Genomic DNA, 14,921 nt, shown 5'->3' on the forward strand with positions numbered 1-14,921 from the left:
CTGCGGCCGTTTTCGATAAAAATAAAACTGCAAATTGAGATTTCTCGGACCCAACGCCCACAGAGGAGACTTTAATCGTATAAATATTTACATTTAAATCAATTTCAGCTGCGCTGCGACCACCATCAAATTGAAAACAAAAAAAAAAAACGAATAAGATCGCCAACCGGACAAAACTTAAAAATTACTTTTTTATATACAATCCAGACTTTCAGATAATCTTGGTTTCATCGATTCCCCAGAAAAAAAATGAACGTAAATATGAAATGTCTAAAAATTCGATATGATTTTCGATATTTTTTTCCTCACGGCGTTATGTACTTTTTCCATATAAATAATTTTTTTTTTGTGAAGGGTGTTGCGGATATTTTTCATATAAAAAAGTTTTGATCATAAGCATGTGCTGCCGTCTTAAGCTTAATCTTATTTATTAGTCGTCTAGTAAACTATAAGGGGTATTTGTTGTGCTTCTTATTAAAAATCGGAACAAAACGAGCGATACCATACCATCAAAAACTATTTCATAAAACAGGTTTACCATTTCATCGAGTGTATTTAGCTTATAAAGGTTGATCCAATTGGTTTTCCAAGAAGAGTCGATTGAGTGCGATATAGTCAGCTTTTTTAAAGCAGTATACAAGGGGAGAGTTTACCTTCAAACTGGAGCTAAAGTGGATATTAACATTTAAGCCGGGGTGGTACAGATCTTCGGTAACAACAGGAATCGTTTATCAACCACAGCTTCGATATTACTGAAACATAGGTCCAAAAGTTGACCATATGCATTTGGTATATTGTTAAGTTGTCAATGTTGCTATATGAGCCTGGCATACATCACTTGAAGAACGGGGTGGGATGCATACACTACCGACAATAATACTAGTTTTTGAGCCCTTGATTTTCACAAAGATTTGCTCCGGATGATTGTTTTCAATTTATTTATTCAAGTTCAACCTACTGGGCTTAGCCCTCACAGGTTTCGATGGTACATAATTGAACATAATAACATTAAGGTATAAGTTTATAAGAATTAAGGGTAGGAAACAAATTTAATTCATAAAATAATGTTCTAAGTAATTTTTGAATGACTCTCTGGTCATGTCGATATCAACTCGCGAAGATATAACATTAAATAGCGACATAAACTTATGAATCGGTACATTCAGGCCGTAAGTAGTTTTTCTATATTTAATATAGAAGATAGATTTATCACTGTTGTTTGGTTGGAGCGTTAGATTTCCACAGCAACTTGGCCCCATCCTCCTACGGTTTTTCAATTACTATGCGACGACCGGGACCGGCGAACGACATAGTCTGCGCAGTTCCAAGGTCGGTAGTGTCTCACGTATTACTTGCGGAAATGCTGCTGCTAATTGCTCGCGATCATCTTTCAGTCTGTCGGCACAGCTTTCATCGATTCTGGAACGGGCTATAGCGTTCCTCTCCCTTTTTTTCTGGCTATTAATCTCGGCTATAATGTTATGTGGAACAACTGATCGGGTATCAAGAGCGCTAACTCTTTTCTCAACCTCCGTGTACTTCTTCATAGCAGTTTCATTCTGTTTGTTTAATTTCCTTAACTCCGTTCTGATATCATCTTAACATATTTTCAAGTAGTTTCGCGGTTGTTTCTTCATTATCCAACTCGGACACATCTTTTGACACATACACATACAAATAAGAGTCATCTCATATTCGAATACATACTGGAAATATTTGAATTACAGTGGCAGCACCAAGGGCTGCACTTCTAAAACAACTTTCGAATTTTTGCGATACATTTTGAATTCTACCATCTCACATTTTTTGAAATCGTTTTAATTATTCCGGCACACACAAAAATGGCGCGTGCTTTTTACTAGACCCTCCTACCGACATGCACATAAACTGGCTGTAAGTATACACACTTTTGTTGAGAAATATAGCAATTTTATTCAGTATATTTTTTTCTCAGTGAAGAAGTGCAGATTTTGGTAGTGAAGATTTGGTAACTTTTCTTAAGAGATTTTCGTAGAAAAAAATGTTGGCGAGTGGCAACCATGAGGCTGACTTCCAAAACGTGTCAATACAATGTTTGGAAACTGTTATACTGCGGTATTCAAACTTTTTATATATGCAGAGTTGCGACACATTGCATACATTGAATCAAGGCGAATTAATATAAGGTGATAGCAGGAGTACAAAAACAAAAATGTACATGTATTTTGTTTTTGCTTTGGCGGCATAAACTGTCAAAATCTGTAAGAGTGTGTGTAGAAATTCAAACAAAATTTTTCAATTTGATATCAGAAGCCGTGCGGCAAAACACATACACAAAATCAGCTGAGCTAGTAACACCACCTTGTATAAATTCGCCTTGCATTGAATATTTTAAATATTCCATTTAGAAATGAACAATTTTTCTGAATTTTGCATTTTTAAAACACCAATGGTAACCAAAAACAAACCAAGCATCAACTTGTTTCTGATGCGCTGACTGCTCTAGCGATGCGTTTCGATAACTTTTCGAATGCGTTTTGGAAAAATGTACATTGTCAACATTCTGTAGTTCGTACGTAAGTTTGTACGTAAGCAAAGCAATTGACGTTTTGGAAGTCAGCCACAATTGAGAATGAATTAACAATATCCGAAATACTCCTTTTTAAGAAAGGCGAAGAAGAGTTGAAGTTTTTGGAAGTAAAAGAAGATAAGGCACTGAAAATGCACTATAAAGCTTTGTCTTTCCTTGATTTCCGGCAACAAGCACCAGATGTAAAATATCAGCTGTTGAAAACAGCTGCGTGCCGTATATTTTAAATTTTTGGTACAACTTATAACTGCGCGTCCTTGTACTCTACTGTGAAATCCGTAGTCAAAATACCGTTCATAATTAGTTGCATTCGCGTACCTGAGAATTATTGAAAGTTATAAAAACGATCAGCTTTTTGCGTCGCTTACGCAAAAACCTTGCAAAGTAGGGGAAATTAAGACAGCAAAATGATATTTTCCCAACAGCAATTTGCCAACAAGATAAAAGCTGGTTGGAATGTACGCGAATCTCTAAATTGAATTTGATGGTTTGGAAGTTAAAATAGTAAAATGCGACTAATTAAACTTGTAAGACTTCGGATTTGTTTTCAATTTTATACTTTTGAAATTTCTATCAGATGTTCGTCTAACTTGTGAGTTTCTGCAAATTTCATGTTCGCGTACTATTTTTGATATTTTTCTTTTGTGATGGAACTAGATTTTGAAAATTTAGCCAAAGGGATCTTTTGAATTTTCTTTAACATCTATCTTTCGTACATTAAAATAGTAAAATTAATGTTTTTCATTTCTAATAATAATTTTTATTTTTTTGGCTCTTTGTAGCATTTAGAATTTACATATGGCTCTTTTCGGCCTCGGCCTTGCCCACCCCTGTTCTATAGGCTTAATACTTTCGATTAGTATATAATTTGTTCATTAACCAAGGCCGAGGCCGAAAAGAGCCATATGTAATTCTAAGGCAAAATAAAAATAATAATTTTTGAATATTTAATTAAAAATATCCTGGCCAGGATTTTTTCAGCCAACCCACTCGCGAAATATTTATTATCACGTTAAATTTCATACAAAATAGGTTTCATCCATTAAACAAATGGGCGAAGGTCGTACCTTGTCGGATCTTAAATTCTCATTAACATTAGTAATACTGAAAAATCGATATGCCTTGAAGGCACAATTATTTTAAAATTAATTTTAGTAAAACGTGTTATTTGAGATTATATCTTTATATTCCTATTCCTAGCCTTTTAAAAATAACAAAATTTAAATTTTCCTTTTTATTCAGGCAGGTTCAGGCAGAAAGGAGAATTTCGATTGGTAAGGGTTATAATTCCTAAGCGCGGCCTACGTAATTTTACCGTAGATTTTACCATGGATCTACGGTAAAAGTTACCGTGGCACGTGTGTGTAGACACTGCCCAAATCTTTTAGCAGGAACAAATATTTTATATGACCATATAAGTATTTAGCAATACTCGCTGCAGATATGTACATACATACAAATGTTGGTAAAAGGTATGAATGCTGTTTTGTGCACTCCATACAAAAAAGAAAGGAATGTAGAGTGGAAGGCCTCTTGACTCTCAGGAAGGCCTTTCAGAAGGGCTTTTAACTCCTGAAATTATCTACTGGGATCTATACGAACGGGATAACTTCGAAACTAACTTATAAATTAATTTTTATTACCGTAAATGGAATAAGTAGTAAATCAGCCCTATCTCCAATTCCATGTGAATAAATCGTTCTCATAATTTAGCCTGCCAAACAAGAACAAATTGGGAAACATCGTTTTTGTTTTGCTTTATAATTTTTGGGAATATTTGTTCATGTGAAATTCCCAATAGGGCCAAATAATATATCTTTGTATCTCCGGCATATGGTGGATCCAATGTATGTACATATTATGTATGTATGGGCGATGTTCTAAAAAATGCTTAAAGTTGATTATGTGCCTTAAATGTTTGAAGAAAATTATATCCCATACTATTAGAGAAGCAAAAAAAAACTCTTCCCAGAGAATTTAAGGATAATCATCATAAAATTGCACCCAAAAGGTGACTGCATGTGATATTATACTATTATACTACAAGTACAAGAAAATGTAAACAAAAGGTTTGTTTACGATTCAATTACCTCCTCTTCGACTAACATTAGCCGTGCTGCTTGTTGATTTACGTGATCTGCCACCCCTGGTGCTCTTACTGGTGGATTTCCGATTATAGCTCCGGCTGCCATCACTTTCCTGGGGGGGAAGATGCTCGCGAAGCGGAAGGAGTGCTCAGCTGAGAATCACTAGCTTTGCTCAAATATTTTGGTTTCTTCAACAGCTGATAATTAAATTTGGTTCCAGCGCGCTCATTAGGCGTCTTCGGGGGCCTACCCCGTTTTCGACTACCACGTCCACTCATATTTTCTCACTACCACCAACTCAGTTTGGTTAAAATTTTTGTTTAAAATATATTTTGTGGAATATTTGTTGAAAATTATTTAAAATAACTTTTATAAAAATAAATAGAGCGCGATGTTGCCAGTAAAATCTGCAGAGAAGCAAGAATGAAAATTGAAGGTTAATTTATTAGTAACGACGGGCATACCACACACACACACTCAGCTACAATTTTTCAGCAATTTAATTGAGCATTTTATCATTCATTAATATTTAACATAAGCAATGTTTCTCAATGAATTTCAAAAGAAAAAAATGTTTGCATTTTTTTTTGCATCCAACTGAATACTCTACCTTCCTCCCAAAACTATCTTTAGCGCTTATTCAATTGATGGCTTCGCCAGTCGAAAACTCAAGCCCAAACGAGTCCGCCATTATGAAAAACGATTTTTCACTCAAAAGTCCATAAACAATATTTTTTGCACAAAATTTTATACACCACCGATAGAGAAAAAGAACTTGTATTTAGATTTTAAAAAATTTGCACTATTTAACAACAATTTATATGTTTCCATTAACTTTTTATTCCAAAGTGACTTTTCCTCAATTTTAACTTGCAAAACGTACAGTAGGCAATGACCAATCACAGCGCGTTTTCTATTTTACAGCGCCGAAGACGACCTCTGGCAGTCGTTTTGTGCAACATAGCGCAATTATGTTGCCACCCGTTTGGGTTGTGTGCAAAAAGTGCGACAAATGGCAAACGTACAGAGTGACTATTGTGAAAATTTATATGTTCGTTTGGAAGAAGAACAAATTATATACTACGTTTATACGTAAGCTATTTGCAAATAAAAATAATTTGCAAATACCTAACTCACTGTTTATTCGATGGTGAAATATTCTTTTTTAATATTGGCCATCGAAAAATAAAATAAAGTTAAAAAATTAAATAAAGTTGATTATAAAAAGGCAATAAGATGACCACCGAAAAAGAAAATAAAACCTAAGAATGACGGCGTCTTGCGCTTATTTGCAAATAGTACCACGGCGTGATTTAGTATTTGCAAATAAAAAATGAACTCAGCGTTTATACGAAAAATTTTACCATTTTGCAAATTGTTATTTGCAAATAATACGTGCGTATAAACGTAGTATATGTCGAGCTTGGCACAGGGTTGCACGTTCATTATGGTTTTCATGGCTATTGCCAACACGAAATGAGAATTTTAGATGTACATAACGCGCTCAATTAATATACTTTTTATGATATCGTATAGGCAATTAAATGTGCCCTAATCTTTGAAGCTCCTACAGTGTAAATTCAGTTCTCTGGCTTTCGGTATCACAGAAAATTTTGTGTATAGCAGCAATTGTCTAAAACTTTTGTATATGACAACACCGAATTTGCTGCAGTGTGACCAAACAAAATTAGTTTGCTGTGAGAGCCGCCAAACTCGCTCTCTCAGAGTTTGCTGCAACAACAATTGCCCGCAGTTTGCCAAACAAAATTTCTACCAAGGCGAATTTATACTGGCGAATTTAGATTACAACAACGACAACCACATGTATTTTGTATGGAGGGTGTTATGTCAAATCTCAATTCGCTCCAAAATTTACATGAATTTTGTTCTTGCTTTTGGTGGGTGTGCTCAAGGCGAATTTATACAAGGTGGTGTTAACAGAACAAAAACAAAAATTGCAACAACAAATTATACACTCCTTGACAATCGGTACAAAGCCAAATTACAACAAACACATGATTTTGACAAAAGCTACAAATTCGCCGTGAAATCAGCGGATCCGATAACACCACCATGTAAGGCAAAGAAATCAGCTGATTTTACAACACCACCTTGTATAAATTCACCTTGATTTCTACATAACACCGACCAAGGCGAATTTATACAAGGTGGTAAAAGCAAAAACAAAATACATGTAAGGCAAAGAAATCAGCTGATTTTACAACACCACCTTGTATAAATTCGCCTTGAAATGATGTGTTTGTTGTAATTTTGCTTTGTACAGAGGGTCAATTTCCGTTCTGCGTTATCGTGAAGTGAAGTGAAAAGTATAAAATTACCACCGAAATAAATGCGATGTAAAGGTGTTATTTGTATTTGTGTTAATGCAGAACGGGAATTTGCCCTCTGATTGTCAATGTGCGTATAACTTGTTGTTGTAATTTTTTTTTTGTTTTGTGTGGTGTTGACGAAATCGACTTGGATACTCCCTTAAAGCGCAGTTAGTCAAGCACGTAACGTCAACGAAGGTTGGCGTACGTAGTAGCATATCAAATTTCCTGTTGATAGTGAGAGAGAGAAGCAACGGCAACGTCACCGCCATGCGGTGGTGAGTTTTCGTTAACACGCGAATCCCATGGTGTAATGAACTGATTCTATTCTATATATATATATATATATATATATATATATATATATTCTATATATATATTCTATATATATATTCTATCGTTCTTGCGCGAATCCCATAACTTATGCCTTGGTTATAATGGACGGGGTGAATCGTAACAATACGCGGCGAATTCGTAAGGATCTATTGATTTTAGATTGTTCCGTTTTACGTTACGTTTACGTGCATTATAACCATTTGCATTCATTTCCTATACAAGAGATAATTAAGTGAAAGTTCACTCCGTTTCGTTACTTCCATTATAACCCAGGCATTAGGGTTTATACCGGACAATACTGACATGACAATGGCAATACATGCACACTTTTTCACTAAAGAGCGAAACCTGAAGCCATATTTATAAATGATGAAATGATAACAAATATAAATATAAGGCAAGGGGGAATTATTATAAATTATTTTGTTTCAATGCGACCGTGAGCTTTTTATTTTGACCAATATCTTCGTATTACTTAACTTTTTGCAACAGTTGATACATCAAAAGATAGAAAATTAAAATATATATTATATATATATATATATATTGAAAATTTGGATTTTTTGACTGTTTTCCAAAACTATGTGCGTCTTTTGCCCCTTCTTAGAGATTTTTTTTAAGAAATATTAACAGAACCATGCTACTAAAAAATATTTCCTTCTGTTAGTACTAAACAATGCATCACTTAAAACTTTTAAGGGGAATATAACGGTTTGCTACCCTGTTTTGTGCAAAGCTTGTCCCGGTATTTTCTTTTTAAATACAACAGATTTATCCTTTTACTAGTGAAGAAAAGCAAAAATAATTTTGTTACCCTTTTTTCGTCAATTACCCCTTTTTAAAGACTATGAAAAATCTAAACGGCAACACTGTCCATAAGAATACAAATGGAGTTTGCGAACGTTCACGCTCACGCTCGCATTGAACTATATAGCAAGCTATAAATATAAATACTGCATGCTTGACTATAATATATAATATAGGTGCAATCCCGTATTCCTCGGACCCCGACTAGTAAAATTGTCAAAAAATAAAAATTCGCTCAGAGCGAGAGAGTAACATTGAAAAGTACGGGATCGCTTTCTAGTAAAAAATGGTAACTTCTGTCAACTTCAACATAACCTCCAAATTTTGGTTGTAAAGTTTTGCTTATTTTGTATGTAAACACGCTCAGCTCACACATGTAAATAACCAAAAATACTTTCAAATTCATTAGAATCCACTTAAACAAGTAATTAAATACTTTTCAACATGAATTAGCAGAGTGCACTTTTCTTTTGTTTACAATTTGGTTGCCAAACACACTACAGCTGATCGTTTGACACATTTACCAGAATTTACCAGCAAAAAATTCTCGGACTAAAACTCATGAACGAAAGACACAAGATCACGTAAGAACAAGAGAGTGAAAAAAGTCGATTTTTTGAGCGGGTTCTACGCCATCTTGTTTCACTGGAAAACGAGCGAAAAGTAAACAAAGCAAAGAAAACAACGAAAACCAAAATGAGCCAAAATTATTGTCAGCCACTTTAAACGCACAATTTAGGTAAAATGATGCAACAAAATGCTTTAAAATGTGTTGTCATGTTGAATTAACTCTTCTTTACTTGAATAAAAGTGTAAAATAGTGGTGCTTGTGATGTAAACAAACGCTCAGCTGACGAACCCGCTTTCGCAAACTTTTTTCTCAAAACCAGTTACAAATACAACGTCGCGTTCTTACGTGATCTTGTATTTTTGGTTCATGACTAAAGCGAAGCGCACATTGGCGCGATTCTGTCGTTGCGAATCCGCAAGCCCAAAAATTACAACAATGCCAAGAATGATAGAATACAAGATTGCGCCGTCCTGGGCGTTGACATTTGTGTACCACAAGTAAACAAAGAATAGAGCGAAAAGAAGAACGAGTTGAAACAGCCAAAGCAGTTCACTTTACTGCGAAAAACGTGTTCTAATTTTGCTAAATGCGAAAAGATTGCATTTTTCACCTAATCTATTAGAGAACAGTGAACATTGTGGTGCACTCCATTGCTTTGCAATTGAGGCTGCTTCAGCAATCGTTTTAGTGCACTTTATTTCTTTGCAATTAAGGCTGCTGCAGAAAACTGCAGCAGCATCTCTGCGGGACTGATTAGTTAATTTGCTAATGGAGGCTGCGTGGAGCAGAAACAAAATCATTGTGAGGGAATGCTGTTAATATAATAATAGAGAAACATTTCGGGAACGGCTTTGCCGTGCCCTATGTACACAAAATGCAGCGATTCGTCCCAGCGCTACACTTGCATCTACGCTTCTTGCCTCTTGACGGTTGTCGCAATTTAACACACAGCACTTCATTGTATTAGTTTTTACGCAGTCTTCAACTCAAATATCACTCACAAATTGCAAATTAACACGATTTAAACTGATTTTTCACTTATAATTCAACTTTATCTTTCGCTGATTTGTAAACAAAGGTTTATTTACAAGTTACCACAACTGTCAAAATCGGCAAAACCAAAGTAGCGGTACCACTGACGGCGCCACCTTTGTTCGCTGCACCGTGCAACAATGCTACCCATACATTTTAATGCGCTAGCGCACACTTGCACGATTCCGTCGCTGCGAATTTTTCGAACATTCAATGTTCTTCTCTATTGACGCGTTCGAAACGCGGCTTGCAGCGTTTTGAAGGCGTCAAAGAAGAAGAAGAAAGGTGTCACAGCAATAAAGGCAAAGAAAAAAAACGTGTAATGTACAAAAACGTTCGTAATAGTATTTTGTACGATTTGGGCACGCCGAGTGCGAAAATACACGAAATAAAGGGAAAATTGAGTGAATTGTACATCGGAAATCGACGCGAAAAAATCGCTCAAGTGTGCGCACGTTTGCGGATTCGAAGTTAACAGCCGAATTCGCAACGTATTCGCAACGACAGAATCGCGCCAATGTGCGTTTCGCTTAAAACTGGTAACTTCTAATTATATTTGCTACCACCCTGCGGCTACAAGGTGATGTCAGTGTTGCTAGTTCCAAAGGTCCGAAAATCCCATTCTCCTCTAAAAAAACGCCCTGTTTATCCCACTTTAAAATTCGAAAATGAATATTAATTAATAGTTTTTAATAACAATACATATAAAGAGAATATAAAGTAGCCAGCTCCAGTTCTATAGTTTTTACTTTTCCAGCTTTGCGAATGGCCGTAATACGACTATCTCTGATACAGTATTTTTTATCACGTTAAAGCCTTTATGTGTATGGAAGGTGACAATCCAAAAAAATAAATATCCATAAAGAAGGTAAAATTCATGGAATTTAAAACAGTGGTTAGTTATTACAAACTTACATTTATGGAGAAGTTGTCAGCGTTCACAGAAATGCTTATTGGACATCCTACCCGTCACAACAAAATATGTTTTTTTTTTTTAACACAACTTACAAGAACGTTAGCTTCCTATTGTTTAAATCAGGTTCTTTTAATAAATATTCAATATTTATTCAAATCAGTAGTGTTCACGAACTATGTGTCCTCAATAGTGACTCGTTCCACCTGTCATAAAATACTGTCCCACCCATTACGGTTAAAACAGAAGAAATAAAAAAATAGTTATTAAAAATTTGACATTAAATAAAGCTTTATAAATCTAAAAAAATGAAACAAAGAAGGGAAATAAATAATATTAAGCAATATAAAAAAAAATTAAATAATTTTTAATTAATAAAATATATATAAAAACAAATAAAAATATATTTACATATTCACGATAAAAAAAAAAATTAATATAAAAGAAAAGTGAAATAGATATAAGAAATAAAAAATAACACTCGCTTAAATGACGAAATACATGCAAAGCAACAACACAAACTCGGCTATTTATCCGAGTTCAGCAAGGTCCGTTAAAAAATACGCGACCGGAAGGGTACTGCTGGTAAGTGAAAAAACTGCTCCATTGTGATTTATATTTTAAATAAATAGGTCGTTTAGAAAAAAAAATCAGCTAGAATAAAAAAAAGATGAAAAGAAAAAGGAAAATTATTATTATTATTCTGTTGATTTTTTTGAGCTCAAGGCCGGGTTGAAATAAAATAATCTGTTTTTGTTGTTTTTAAATCGTCTATATTTCCACCCGGCCTTAAGCTCAAAAAATCAACAAAATCTTCAATTAACGGCCAAATATAAATAAAAAATATTATTATTATTATTTAATAAAAAAGGTTAATAAAATAACAATAGAATGATGCAAAAAAAAAAATCGCGCGATCAACGATATATCAAATTATCGATTGAAAGTGATAAATTATGCTCAACAATTTCTTTTATATGGAAGAAAATGAACAACACCGTCACCAAAAAAAAAAATATTAAAATTCAACGCGATTTTCTAGCACATAAAATTTTAACTTTGACCTACTAAAATTTAATGGGCTGTAAAAACAGTAAAAGAAGTTTAACATTTTTGGCTGTACTTGTTAAAGTTTATTGAATTTTTATAAGTTTTGTACGAAGTTTGAAATTGAATATATATGGTGCTGGTTATGTAATATGCTCGACTTTCATAAAAAATTATGCACATTAAATAAAAAATATACAAATCGTCGTCTGGATTGAAGGATGTCGTAAGCGTCATTTTGGCGATTTTTAGTTATGGATGCAGTTATATATTTCAAAATAAGATCTTTCGATTAGTGTTATCTGTGTTGTGATATCTCCTTTAGTTTCTCAAATATTGACTAAAATTTTATCGATAATTTAGTACAAATTGGGTTAATAATTCAATATCGATACTATTAGAAATCGGATACTGTCCATTTTTTGAATATTCACCTATATTTTAGCGGGGTGACAAAAATGTTGTCGTTTCGGGGGCTGTTTTCAACAAAAACCAGTAGTTTTGGAGGTGTGTTTTGGGCGTTTGGGCCTTATTTTAACTTTTTATATTATTTTTTGCATCGCCGTAGCCGAGAGCTTAGATGTGCCTACTGCTACTCGGAGGTCCATGGTTAAATTTCTGGTCCCAGCAACATCAAAAAAGTTTTGTTTTTGTCGAAAAGCAGTCGCCGCTCGGCTCCTTAGGAGGTGGAGTAAAAGTGGAGATCCCTCCATTTATATCACAACATCAAGAAGCATAACAGGAAGTGTACCTGTACTTGTACTTTATTCAACTAGAATTCAATGGGCTACAAAATGGCTTACTCGAAATTTTTCTAAAGAAATCTAATTGAAAAAGCTCGAAATTTTTACGAAAGTTTGTTGAATTTTTATTAAATATTGCACATAACTTAATACTTGATTTACACGGCTTTTGTTAAAGAATGAACTATACTTTTATAAAAAATAATAATAATAATAGATTGGCGCTTACACATATGTTAGTGTTTGGCCGAGCTTCCCCTCCGATTTGTGGCGCGCGCCTTGATATTGTCACACAAAGCGGAGGGACCTACAGTTTTACGCCGACTCCGAATGGCGATTGTATTTTTATGAGAAGCTGTTTTTCATGGCAGAAGTACACTCGGAGGTTTGCCATTGCCTGTCGACGGACGACCGCTGTTAAAAAAAAAAACTTTTTTCTATATTTTTTGCGATGTTGCTTTGACCAGGATTTGAACCCTGGTGCTGCGGAATGAAAGCGCGCACTGCTTACCACTACACCACAGCGGCCGACTGAAATTAAAAAAAATAATAATAATATCTTAAAACTGGTCAATATCCGGCGCGACTATATCTTTCCAAGAAAACTAAATAAAACCTCGCAATTTTTACGAAGGTTGGTTGAATTTTTGTTTAAATGTTACAATAGTTGTAACATGTAAGCTAGCACGGGTTTTGTTACAAATCCATTTGTATGTATTTTTATTAGGGCTGTGCGATTATTCGATTACTCGAGCAAGTTGGTTAATCAGTTATTCGGTTAATCCATTACTCGAGTAATCAAGATTTTGATTACTCAAAACGGTGATTAATCGCGTTGGTTGAAATATGATTACTCAAAAAAATTAATTTTGCTCGTTAAAAGAGTTTGCTTTGGAAAATCCTTATTTTTTACATTCTGTATATAAAAAAATATTTAATTTTAATTTTTGAAAACAGAAACGTTGTTTTCAAAGTATCAAGGAACTTCAACTAATTTATATGAAGGGGTTAGAATCTAAAGGATCAAAGTAGATCTGAAATTTTTTTGTGTGCTCGACGTAAGTTGATACAAGCGGCGCCCAATTTAAATATGGAATGTTTGAAACGTTCATATTATCAGGATCAAAGTAGATCTGAAATTTCTTTGAGATAATTAAGGTTAAAGTTGATTACTTATTGTAAATTCTGGTTAAATGCATTTGAAATGATTCTTGCCTAAATGAATGCAGGTTAATTAACTAATTCAAAGAATGTTTACTCTTTGTAACCAAATAAACACTATACTTAACTATACAAATATGGGTATAACTTATATTTTCACAAAATGTCACTTAGACCCTTATGATTCTAACCCCTTCATATGTAAAGAGTACTTTGAAATGTTTATTACTAATTCTACTCATAATGTTGATTAATCATAAAGCAAATTACTCAAATATTTTTGTTTTTGGTTAATCGAAATCTTGATTACTCAAGTAACTGAACTTTGAGTCTCCAAATGGAACGTCCGTATGTATGTATGTATGATCTTTTCCTGATCGATATAATTCATTTAAGAAAAATTATATGTATTCCTAATGTAACGACATGATACATATTCATAGCCGAAATAAAAACGATTCTAAAGTTAGTTGCAGCCATTTTGACAGATGTGCCAGGAAGATATTTGACCGATATTCGTTGCTCTAAGTTTAGAGTCGGCGTTATTTTATTTTGACTATTAATATAATATTCTCCATTTCTTTTCAGATTATGTATCGTCTGCTGAGTGGAAGATCGGCCTATCTCGGCAGCCAGTTCGAAAACGCCTTACCTCAAAAAACTTTTCAAGAACGCCCTACTTCGGAATTTTATTGAAGAACACCCTACCTCAGAATTTGGTTGAAGAACGCCCTATTTCACTTCAAAATGTATTGAAAATGTGATGAGATAGGGCGTTTTTAAATTGGCAGCTGATAGGGCGTTATTCAGCCAAATTCTAAAGCAGGGCGTTCTTAAAAAGGTTTTTGACATAGGGCGTTTTCGAACTGGCTGCAGAGATAGGTCGATCTTCCACTCAGTAGTCGGTACTCGCTCTACATAGCGAATTTGAGCAATTTTGCCCTAAGGCTCGAGTAAATTTACTACATAAAGGTTGATTAAGAAACAATTTACTGCCCATATATATGTATGTGTGAAGTACAAAAAATTTGCGTAACACAAAACCCTTACCGTTATCTTATCACAAAATAAAAGCAATATATTTGAATTCCAGTATCCAAAAAATTGTCTTCACTACTAAACAGCTCATTCATTAGCCAATGCTCGCTAAATTCAGGCAGTCAAAACGGTAGTAAAAGTAAGAAAAAGTATCAATTATATGTATATATTTTGAGCGGAATAACAAAAAGAAGGGCACAAATACGTAAAAAAGTGTAGATACATACATTACTATACATATATGTATCTCTAATAAATAAAAAACTAAATACATAGACTGAACTGAA

General features: G+C 34.1%; 1 protein-coding gene across 1 annotated transcript in view; it reads right to left on the minus strand.

Moving 5' to 3' along the window:
• The window catches only part of LOC118739004 (nucleosome-remodeling factor subunit NURF301), a 31,212-nt gene extending 25,654 nt beyond the window's left edge, over positions 1 to 5,558 (minus strand). The window contains 3 exon segments of the mRNA XM_036470081.1: positions 4,660 to 4,774; positions 4,776 to 5,063; positions 5,267 to 5,558. Of these exon segments, the coding sequence (XP_036325974.1) occupies positions 4,660 to 4,774; positions 4,776 to 4,934 (274 nt within the window). The 5' untranslated portion in view covers positions 4,935 to 5,063; positions 5,267 to 5,558.
• Positions 5,559 to 14,921: the final 9,363 nt, after the last annotated feature.

The sequence above is a fragment of the Rhagoletis pomonella genome, unplaced genomic scaffold, assembly GCF_013731165.1.
Source record: "Rhagoletis pomonella isolate Grant_MI unplaced genomic scaffold, Rhpom_1.0 Rhpom_scaffold_00005, whole genome shotgun sequence".
Classification (NCBI taxonomy): Eukaryota; Metazoa; Arthropoda; class Insecta; order Diptera; family Tephritidae; genus Rhagoletis; species Rhagoletis pomonella.